General features: G+C 37.3%; 1 protein-coding gene across 4 annotated transcripts in view; it reads right to left on the bottom strand.

Moving 5' to 3' along the window:
- Positions 1–1,463: 1,463 nt before the first annotated feature.
- The window catches only part of LOC148653211 (G patch domain-containing protein 2-like), a 29,181-nt gene continuing 18,433 nt past the window's right edge, over positions 1,464–12,211 (bottom strand). The window contains exons 9-11 of one of the 4 annotated variants that reach the window (XM_088647937.1): positions 10,895–10,980; positions 6,656–6,879; positions 1,464–5,623 (exon numbers count right to left, since the gene is read on the bottom strand). In XM_088647937.1, the coding sequence (XP_088504063.1) occupies positions 6,704–6,879; positions 10,895–10,980 (262 nt within the window). In that variant the 3' untranslated portion in view covers positions 1,464–5,623; positions 6,656–6,703. The other 3 variants (XM_088647936.1, XM_088647938.1, XM_088647939.1) reach the window with 3 other exon arrangements.

The raw sequence follows: 12,211 nt of genomic DNA, 5'->3' as shown, positions 1-12,211 counted from the left end.
TCTCCATCAATCTGTTCGGGGGGGAAAAAAGACAGACAGCCAGAGATGCGATTTGTAGCTCTTGACTGCTGGCGCAAAGAGTGATTTGCTCAGCTCTCAACACTTACAGAGGGGGTTCTGTTCTCCCACCCACGGACCACAAGATTAACTGCAGAGGATCTATTGACTAAACTCCCCATATGTAATTAACTCGTTATCAGCACAATAATTTGTAAGACTGGTTATAATTTATAAGGCTGGTAACATTAACATTTTTTTTCCCCTTGAATTTGCCTAGCTTCATTTGTTTTATGAGCTTTTATTTTTGTTTTTTCCTGAAAAAGTGACGCACGCATACAGAAAGCGTGAATTTTCATGAGCTTGGTAGTAGGAGGTGGTGCTTCGAAAGGGAACTACCTGTGTGATGCTGGGATGTACAGTACAGTATTATAGTCTCCTCCAAGACAAGAAGTAAAAGGAGGCGGGTGCACTTCACGTTATGTACAACACAGGGAAGATTCCTTCGCTTTGACCTGGATCTTTACTAGTACAAATACTGCCCAAGGGTGAAAGTTAGTGTAAATTCAGTCCCTGCTGAGCACTTATAGCTTAAGTCTCCACTGAGTTATTTTCTGCTTTGGACAATGCAAATAAGACAATTCTGAGGCCCATTTGAACAGTTGACAGTAGAGGCGACAGCAGCATCTGAAAATAGAACAGCTGGAATACACACCTACAAATTTTAATGCTTGGGGAAGAGGATTTTTCCCATTTTGTCACCTCCAACATATGAACAGTAATTTGAAGTTTTATGTGGGAAAAATGGTGTGATCGTCCACTGTTTCCTGCACATTGCCAGTCTGTGCACCTTGCTACTGACCTTAACTGTGGTTTATTCCTTCAAATTTCATATAATGGTCTATATGCTAAATATACACACATCAGAAAGAGACCATCTTTAAGGATATTCCTTTGCAGATATACAGTATTTCACACATATGCAGAATGAACTTCTTCACCCATGTTGCCGTTTCAAACAATTAGTATAATTTTTACACTGAAAGTAATACTATAGTGTGCCATTGGGATATTTGGTCAAGCAAAAAATATATTTTTCTACCAGTTTACAGCCAAAGTACAGCACAGAACACAAACCTCATTTTATTAGTAAGGAGTAGACAAAATGAAGAAGGACGACTATTGTAATACTTACTGAATTACCGATTGGAACATCACACAATATAGTATCTCAATTGTATAAAAATAAGGAACTTTAAAAAGATGTGACTGTGCTCAAAACAATTTTTATACGAGTTTTACTGTTTTACTATTTTACTATATATCAACCAAATCTCTCGTCTTCTATAGTTGATTCCAACTGTAATTATAAAATTAGAAAACTGAATTACTTGTCATTTTAACACCATCAGCATATACAGTATTCTTTCCTTTGTACTTCAGTTTATGAAAAAAGAGAACTCAGATTATGGATCAAAATGTTTATTGACATCATACATCTTTGCACTGTTTTTACTTTTTCCCCCAGATAGGGAAGTCATGACTTCATAAGTAAAATACAACTTTTAAAACCCACAGATTAAGAGCAAATATCAAGCATACAGTATTTAAAAAATGTGAAAAACAAAACTCTTTAAAAATGATTTGTTTTCCACAGTTGGAGTGGATATGTTTATGAAGATAGTAAAAGGAATTTGCTATCCTATGATCCTATACTTCTCCCATCTGAGTGTTTTGTTGAAATCCAACTTGCACAGTATCAGCACGCTGTGAGTGAACAAGGCCACAGAAAACTTCAATCTGAAGGGAACAGGAACAGGTGGCCCTTTTCTATTCTCAGCTGACAAAATACTAACAGTAAATGTACAGTACATATAAGTATTACGTATGCCCTTTGAGCCAAGAAATGTTGGATCTGTGAAACCAGTTCACTGTAGTATTTCAAAAGCATGAGAGCCAATTAAAAATAACCTGTACAATACCAGGATATTTACCAGGCATTATGTTATTGAGTTTTCAGCAGTGTGGATGGAATGTTCTGCCTCTGGTATTTTGTAAGTGGTTTCATCAGCTTCCTTTTTTGTATAATAAGTAAAGGAAAGATTACATATTTTCTACATTTCATCCATTATACAATATATTAACTGCAAGGTTTCTACAAAATAGTCTTCTTCCAGTCAGAAGGTTTTTAAAAGAATTAAACTTTAAAAAAATATATTTAAAAGTCACGGTCTAGTCAGTTTTTGCTGAGGAGTCCAAAAACTTGATGAAACTTTTTTATACAGTGATTCAGGGGACATTTGCAGACCAGCTAATAACTTGCAATAATAGCAGTCTTGCAGAACATACGTAAACTTTTATTTTCAAAATCATCGTTCATAAAAGCTTTTTTATAACCTAAGATTTCATGTGGCCACTTTAAAGGGAAGGGGACATATTTATCAAGGTATTTCCAAGATGTACACTGTTTTAAAAATGGGGTTAATTCATTATTTTTTTTAAATGAAGACCATAGGTTCTAACTATAAACGTCTATTGGGTTGTTCATGCTTACCGATTTTTAATTTTTTTATTTTAGTATTTTTTATTGATCCGTTTCCAAATTAAATATTATTGCAAATATCCTTGATAAATCTTGTACAAAGACTCATATTTCATACCTACTGTACATTTATTACTATACAACAGGTATACCCACATGTCAGGGATGATGGAATGCTTTTTATGCAACAATCCGTTTCAGCTAATCCAGGACACACATTAACATTCAAAAACAAAAGTAATACAATTCCATAAATATTCTAGAGATACAAATGGGAGTTTTAGTGTTAAAATTCTACAGGCACAACACTCTGGGTACTATGAAGTACTGTTAAACTAGTAACTCTAATTTGGTAAGAAAATAGTCAATTAAAAGTTCCAGTATAATAAGATAATCGAATCTAGACCTCTTCCTTTTCTGTATTCTTTTTAAAAAAAATCTTTTGTTGGCTATTTTTTTTTGTCTTTGTAATCTCTTTTAAACTTAACCAAAGTAAAAAGATGGATTCTATCATAATTGTTTGTTTTTTATTTAGCCTATATCAGGGTTATACGATAATTTACTGTACATTGTTATCAAGTCTGTAAGTGACTGTATTCTAACATATACCTAGAAAACATTAACAGGTTCTCTACTCAAGCTAACACTGTACTACTGTATATTTAACACTGATTACTATGAACTGCAAGCATTCCAGGCAGGAGACATTCTTTTAATAGCTTAAGTCACCATAGTAATTATGCATGCTTTCTTTACTAAAGTTACAAAGATAACTAACAAGATATGATTTTGCTAATTTTGTACTGCATAGAATAGCTGCCCTTGAACCCTGATATCAGCTCTGGCTCTAACGAAGTATTAAACAGCAGACGTATTCACCACCCTTGACTAAGTACTTGGTAGTCTGTGTAGCACAATCTGTTTTTGATTTTACTACAGAATAATACAGCCAGGATTCCAGTTTAATACTGAATTTATCACTGATGAATTATAATGGGGATTAAATACTTAAGACTTACATTTAATACTGAATGGACTCTGTTTTATAGTTGAAAAGACTGTGGAGCACCACACCTTCCTCCATTTCATCACACACAACTGTGTTTTCTCTGTAGAACAAGTTAAAGGTGGTTCAATTTGTCTAGAAGTTTAATAAGTTCACATTGTTATATTAGCACCTCCATTTTAAAATTCATAATTAACCGAATGACCAGCAAGGGCATACCCTAACTTCATTCATCTTTTTTAAATGACACACAATAAGGGTTTTGTTTACAGAAACTGCCAAGTTCAATTAAAAGCAAAAGGAAAGTCGTACACTGTTTCAAACTACAATCAATATGTTATCGCTGAGATAAACATACTGTAAAGCCTTTGGTCACTAGTACATAGATGGCTGATATAGCTGCATATAGTGAGTAACACATGATTTGTTTGCAGTGGATTTTTTAGCATTTGTCAGCAAGGATACATATATAAAAAGTTCATTATGATAACAAATATTAGCACTGAAATAGGACATTGAAATTTTGCTTTGCTTTTACTTATATTGTACAATAATATTTTATTATGACATGTTCTTTTATCATAGATCAAAAGGTAAAACCGTCTTCCTGAAAAAAATCTGTTTTTAAAAAGGACGGCATTCAATAGGTCTTTTTCACAGATACATTCTTTTTTTTCTGTACAGCTGCACAACAACAGAAAAAGTTGATCACAGGAAAAGTGTTTCGAGCACTTTGTTCTATTGTTATCCAAGTACACTGTTCAATTAAAAGAAAAAAACACTCTTTTCGGTGACCTCTGACCGAACAAACCAATACTATTCAAAAAATGGTGGAGGCAAGGCTCACACAAGTTCATGCTGAGTTTATGACTACATTATCTTTCATTGTCTCTGGGTCATTTGAAGCACCTACGCTGTGGGTTATGGTGTGGGCATCACTCAGTCACGCACTTCTAGGTGCCTTTGTCAGGTGATTGCTGCTCTAAAAAGGAAAACAGATCAATACATCTCTTCTGCCCCTGACAGGTAATCCTTACACGGGATAAAATATGAGCTTTATCAGGCTGCTGGATTTCTTAACTGTAACAGGGCAATTGACTGCACCCATGTGACACTCTCCAACTTCCTGCACAATTCTGGCAATTGGAAATCCATCCTCTGAATATGCAGGTGGTGTTGAGCCAATAGAGTCATCACACAACCGTGACTGTTAATTAACAAGGCAAGATTCCTGCATACTAAACTTGGCAGGAAACTCTGCTTGCTCTTAGCTCGTAAAATGGGAAACTTACATTTTAACCAGATTGGTGGGGTGGATTTGGGAATTAATGCAAGGAACTGTGAAATCAAAAGACGTCCAGATGTTCATCTCTTAAAAAGGAAATAAGATGGTAAACATTTACAATGGCAATTGTCTCCATTGAAAGTTCTTCTAAAATAAAGTCATAACTTGGACATATTTGTTTAGTAACTGCGTTAGTAGATTGATGAATCCCCGTTTCCTCATTTTTGCAATAACTATCAAAAAATATATGGATACAGTATCATGTGGTCCAGTGTCTCCTCTGGAATTGTAATCCAGGAGTTGTTCTGGTTGAACCAAGTTTGGAAATTGTGATCAAGTTAACAACAGAAGGACAACCGATCCAGAATCTTTTGGTCCTGGAAACAGCACAACAATCCCTAAATCACTGAATAAATCTTGTTCCAAAATTCTTGTCACAACGCTTGGCATTGTCATGCATAACAAGTAGTAGCATACTTAAGTCAGGCAAACCAACAAACTACCGACTGACTAGAACATGATTACCATTCAATTGTATCAATGTTGACAGAAACGTTTGGACAAGACATATCTGCATAAATAACGTGTTTCTGAATTGCCTATGAATATGGTTTTGCCAATATTTTATGCGTGCATGTTAAACAAAAACAGTCTCGCCTTCAGAAGATGAGACATTGAAGCACCCGCCACTCTTTTTCAACCTTTCCACACGTTACCATGCATCTCCCTGCTTGCTGCGATTGTCTACCCTTCCCTCCTTGAGTCTCTGGAACAATTGCCTGCTCCTCTTCTTCTGCAGGGATAGCGGTCATGGGATAAGTGACAGAAGTGGAAGCAAAAAATCTCTGTGATATGCGCAATGTTATTTTTCTGAATGGTCAGTAACATAAAAATATCCCTTCTTTATCTACACAAGAGACATCCATATAAGGTCCAGGTGGGTGCTAGGGCTGACTGTGATGTCAGTGTAGAATCCAGTGACTTTAGAATACAGTTTCTTACTGCAGTACTGTCACCACTCTACAGAATTACACCCAAAGGGACAAAATGAAAATTAAATGGTAAAGACAGCAAAAGCTTTGTGTGTAACACATCTGAAGCCACCAAACAGTGATGCCATCTCTAATGCCGGAAATATATTTTAAGTATTTACTCTAATTTGCCTTAGTGTTTGAAATTAAAATAGGTATACTGAGCAAAAGGAATACCCCTAAGGGTCCAAAAACACAAAGTGCTTTTATTGTGCTAACGAGTAGTTCTACAATGTATTCATTTTCAAATCAATGCTAATACTGAACCCCCCCCCCCAGATAAATATTTTCTTTGGGACAGCTCATTTTTTGAGGCTGTGACTATAAGTTAAAAGGGCATGAAGCATTGAAGGTTTCTGATGTTATCAGTTACGTTTGCCATTGTGTTGGATTCCTGTTTATTTAATGTACAGCTCTTAAAAATGATTCAAATATCCCTGCTGACAGATGTGTAATGTTCAAAGAAGGATTATTAGGGAGGCTTCAAGGCTGTCTCAAACATTTTGAATCCTGAGTCACAAAAACAAAAGACAGACTTGCTTAGCAGCCCTCTAAAACGTCCTGTTTAAAAGAATGACTGTGAAGTGATTAGGCCTGATTGCATTAACATTTTTTTTCTAAGCACTGCACAGAAAATCTGTTTCAGCACCATCTATGAAGAGTTGCAATTTAATTCCCTGGGTTTCTTAATTTTACTCTTCCGTTTTTCCCATACTTAATTTAAAGCCCAGTAAAACATTTCCAGCCTCTTTTTTCCCCTCATTTACTGGCAACTGAAGTTAGAGTTGGTGCACCTGTTCCAGCGCGCCTTCAGAAAATATCCGAGAACTGGAGTATTAGTTTCAGTCTTCTTCCTGCTCCTTCTGCGAGTCAAAGAAGCTCTCCGGCTTGATGAAATCCTGCTTCTCGGGTACCACAGGTCCTCCTCCCCCTGTCGACCCCTTGCCTAAGGAACGGGTGTCACTCTGAGAGCCCTCTATCACCTCTCCCAGAGTATCCTCATGGAATGGTATGCACGCTACAAAGGAGGGAGAAATATGTTTATATTGCAGAAAACAACATTAGCACTCAGCACTCCATAGCTAGGGGGCAAAACTGTGCAACAAAACGTATTCCACTTTTTATATACGGTATTAAGTCAATGTCAGAAGCCAAACACAGCTGTTCTGCCCTTATTAGGGCTCATCAGCATGGCGTAGCTGACAAGTGAAAGAGACATGCTGCGTTATAGATCATTAATATTCACTCCAATAATTCATAGCAACTGCTTGCTCTTAAAAAGTCACCAAACCAAAAAGGCGCTCCTTGTAAGATCGACAAAATTACATAACTGCAAAGTTACTCCAAATCTACTTGTTAAAGGTTTTTTCATAATTTTAATAGCAATACAAATAATCATCAAATATGTCTCCTAATATATCTTTTTCTTCCTAATGTATTTCCATTAAAAACTTAAACACTGCAATTTTGTGTTTCAGGCAGCTTACAAATCCATGAATACCTAATACTGGTCCCTCTTGCATTCTCCATTATACCTACATGTTCTTCTTTCCAGATGAGCTACCATATAAACTGTTTAAGGAGGGGGAATAACTGAGTAATATTTCTTGAGGGACTGATGTGTGATGGTCATTTTAAACATAAACTTAATTATATCAGGTTAAACACTTCCATGTTAGGAATGTTACCCTGTCTCCTCATGACCTGTACACCACTATCTATAGATAATTAGATTCCTAAGGTTTTCAAGCAAAAATTAAAAAAATAATTACTAATCACATCCTGAAAGAAAGCTCTGTCTTCCTGCCCTCCCCACAACCAATATACAATGTTCTTAGTGTTCTTAAGCCTTAAGTTTTGATACAGGAAGACAACATATTTAAATTAATAGAATCATTAAACATTTATAAGTATACAATACTATAATACGACTAAAAACAACAGTATTACAGAATAATTTCAATTAGTAGTCACATACTTTTTGCTTTATTCAATAATGATTAAGAGGTGGCAGGCCCTGGTCTGTTTGACTTCTGTCCTAGTCTTCGTGTTGGGGTCAATTACCATTATAAGGAGGGGAACCAGAAATTAAAAATTTGATGAGGGAGTTGCAAGTGTTTGAAGGAGGAGGCTCAAATTAAGAAGGACAGAAGAATTTATTTTCTTTCTAGTTTAGATGTCGGGAAAGATCAACCTGATAAGGCAACTACTACCATGATAAGGTGACAGCCCTCTCCACTGTGGCTCTTGGAAATGGAATGCGAAAAAACCCAAAGTTCCCTGGGCTTTATTAACAAGCTGCATGTGTCCCCACGCCCCTTTCCTAAAACTTTTCCAGAGTTCCGTTTGCAGAGGCTGTGGATTTTGAAGGACAATCAGAGGGAGCCAGAGAGGGTGAAATTCTGCGGTGGGCTGCAGTTCTGTCAGCAGAACTGATTGCTGAAATGTGCCGTTATTCGTCTTGTGCTGCCATGTGGCCCTCAAGTTGGCGCCTGGGATAATGAGAGAGGGCTGGCCCACTGGGGGAAAACCAAGAGGACCAGACACAGGCGATCTGTCAGCAACCTGGCCACCGTAGCAAAGCAAAGGTAGAGCGTTTCTTAAAACGAATCTACCAAAATCTCCTGCTGGAGGAGGAGCTTCTGAAAAAGAACAAGAAATCCGTTTGAAAATAACAAATGGAAATCTTGCTCGAAGCATTTACCCCTGAATTTTCACAGCACATGCTCTTCTAATGAGAAAAATGAGGAAAACAATACACAAACAGGGTTTACATACAGGATGCTACATAATCACAACAATACCGGAGAAAGAAATGCCTTATCCTAAATTAGTTGTACTAACAAAATGATTAACTGTAATGATCCTATAAACCCATTCAGGCATCAACATCAAAATGTCCAAAAATTGATACCCTAGTCATAAATGTTGTCACTTTTATACTCAGGGTAAGCACCACGACATGTTGATGTCATGGCAGATGGCCCATCCCCAAGTTAGATTTGGTTTTCACAAGCACCAATAAAAGTATGAGACTCAGATATCAGATTTTGTTCATTTAAAAAAGAAATGCTTCATGCAAAGCCTCTGTGCAATAAACCACAGCTTCAGTTGTTTAAAGGTGGAAGCTCAAATTAAGAAGTATGCCAGAGTTTACTTTCCTCCCAGTTTAGAAATCAGAAAAGAGAAAGATACAGAGCAACTGCTGCAAGGGGGGTTAATAGTAGGAAATTCCAGTTAAACTCGCGCTGTGTGGCCAATTTAATCCAGCACAGCTGAGAAGGCTGCTAATATAAACAGACGGAGGAATTGATAAGTTCTTCACAGCCCACTTCAACACCAATAGTTCACTTCTGTCTGGCAAGTGCTAATGGGGTAAAGGAACAAGACTAAACAACAGCTGGGTACAGTTCTAGGGTAGCCAAGAGCGCTCCTCAGGGACACTACCTGTCTGCCTCACACAATGCCCACTTGAGAATAACCAAGGGATTTTCACGTTTTATTACAGCTCTCATGATGGCCAAGGGAGAAAAACAACGAAAAACATAAAGCAGCTCAAGCACTTGAAATAGTAGAATTCACAACAGTCAAAGGCACAATTTGCTCCTTTCAATCGCAGAAGAATGAATGTGACGATTACTGAAAACCATAGCAAGGTACGAGTAATTCTTCCCACAAACAAGTAATAGACAGGACTTAATATTACATGTTAAGCATCATGTGGCATATTTTTTGTGGAATGCAAATTACCTTGAAGTCACTGAAGCATTAAATCAGAAGGCAAAGCCTTCAGAAGGCAAAGATAATCTAACTGAACAAGAGTGAGATTCATCCAAAGCAGTTGCAAGTTGTACAACAGGGACATTTACTAACGCCACACACGTGACAAATCTACAGCCAAGCTTGACAAACCAAAAAACAAAACAACCAAAAGTGGGAAAAAAATGTAATTTAAACAAAAAGAGGACAAAGCAAGCAGTACTGGTAGAGATCTACGCGCTTCTGAATTGTATTTTTATGCCTTGAACAATACACACATGAAGGTAAGGCTTGTTTACATTCTGGAAGGCTGGAACTCTGTCATCTGTTCAGTATTTTCGCCACCAAGAATCATGATTTTAAGGGACCACTAACGGTTCTTTTTTTAGTTTTATTAGAACCTGTGTGGCATGCAGAGGTGAAGGACGGAGTTATGGGCTGTTCCATCACTCAGTACAATAAATGAATGCGATCTGTATCCCAGTAAAACATAGGCTGTTTTTAAATTCCACCTCTTTTATCCAAATGAATGATGAACCTCCGTACAGTGCACTGCGCTGTGGTATTAATATACATCAGAGGCCAGCACCCTGCACTAAATCAGGTAACTGCAAGCATTTGTTATTTAAATGACAAACAACAGTGGAGAAACAGCAAAGACACAGAGACTTTTAGCAATGAGCTGGACAAACCAATTCAAATTTCAATCCTGCAAAGACGTCGAGAGGAACCATCAGCCTAATGAAAAACAACAGCAGTGTCATCCCAAACAGACAAAAGGACTGCAGTTATGTGGCATCTTCAATAAAAGTTGTTTTTCTTTATGCTTCCTTGAAACGCCTCACAGTTGTGCTGAAACTGTAGTTGGCTTTTATTCCCATCACCTTTGGTCCGTGGACAGCATTGGCCAATAAATCAACAGACCAAACTGAAGTGATTTAAGAAAAAAAAGGCATTTAAAAAAAAAACTTCAGAAAAAAAAATAACACAAACCACAGGACAATTACTTCTAATTTAGTTATTCTGCCAGGATAGAAAAACTGCAAGAAGACAGCCTAGGGAGCTTTATTTTTCACAAATATATTACATTAAAAATGAAACTTGCAGCTTTAGAAAAATGTCACCCCTCATATTTACATTTTTTTGGGGGGTTTTCTACTAATGACACTAAAGACGCCTGTTGTGACTTAATAGAACAAATAGCAAAGCTTCTTTCTTAATCTGAGTTTTGCTTCTAGGCACAACTGGTGTCCGTCTGGGAAGTGATCCTGTACCTGCTGCTGAACTGGGCACAGCAGTAGTCTTTCTCCTTCTCTTGATGTCTCCAGTACAAAGTAATCCCAAGTGCACACTTGTCTGTCTGTTAAAAAAAAACATTAAAGAATATTTAACTCTTGAATCGAAGACGAGCAGACATTTAAATCATGAGTTCTCAGCAGCCAGCAGTGATGGTAGGCCTACGGCTGGCTCAAAAGAGGGAGAAATATTGCATTCTCTGACTCCAAGCTGTTGATTTGCATATGGCATGAAATAACCCATAAGCACGATCAACTCAAAACAGGCCTGTTAGTCTGACATGGAAAGGCTGAGGGGGCTGAGGGAAATAGGAAACAGTGAGCGCTGATGATTTAGCTTCCTCATATTAACAGAAATATCACACAGCAAAAGGAGGTGTGGAAGTCATGTGTCTCTGTCACCTCCAGGCACAGGTGGACAAATTACCTTTTCCTTTGACCTGCAGGTTACATGCCGTAAGTTGGTGTGGAGGGAAGCTGTCTCAGACCCTTGATTACTATGTTGTAAACTTAAGGTCAAGGTTTTCTTTGACTATGACTGCCAGTGAAGCAGAGGGATTGACTACCGACTACATGCACATGGTGTGACTGATGAATTGACTGTGGGCGCACACTCACACTCACAAGGGCTGCTCTCTCCAACAGAGCACACCGAGCTCATCCTCTGATCCGTTCATTAGCAATGCAGTACTGTAACCCGAATTTGGAAGAACAAAATGGGCATTATGCATGCAATTCATGAGACCCTTATTATACACTGCACAACTGGAAAAGAAAAAGGAACAAAAATTTGATTTCAAAATAAAAAAATCTAATTATTTCCATTACCTCTGTGTAACATTATACATTTCCTCTACTTTTTCTGGGAAGAACGTAATGATCTTGGAAGAAAGTTATTTCAGGAAGTGGACCAAAAACAGTCTAAAAATAATGTAGTTAAAATATCTTAAATAGCTAATTATATCTTAAGTCCCTAAAGAAACTGAGTATCCCACCTTTATTTTTAAACAAAAAAGTGTACATGGATATTGATTAAATATTTATGGCATTATTTTATTTTAATATTATCATTCCTGACTTACAGTGACACAATCAAGGGACTTTGGCTGCTGTATAAACACTACAAGCATACAGTAAATCACCACATTAGTGTGAGATGATTTAGTGTATGTGACGAGGGGATTGAACCTGCTGAATGTCAAGCAAAGGGAAAATCAGAAGAAGAAAATAACACAGAAGGAAACTAACATGCCCTGCTCAACAAGAGCCACTGGTACACTGCAATGGAGTCAAGAC

Source organism: Lepisosteus platostomus, chromosome 10 (assembly GCF_059453375.1).
Source record: "Lepisosteus platostomus isolate fLepPlt1 chromosome 10, fLepPlt1.hap1, whole genome shotgun sequence".
NCBI classification, from domain to species: Eukaryota; Metazoa; Chordata; class Actinopteri; order Semionotiformes; family Lepisosteidae; genus Lepisosteus; species Lepisosteus platostomus.
The sequence above is the reverse complement of the archived record's forward strand: the minus strand, read 5'-3'. Positions and strand labels throughout refer to the sequence as shown.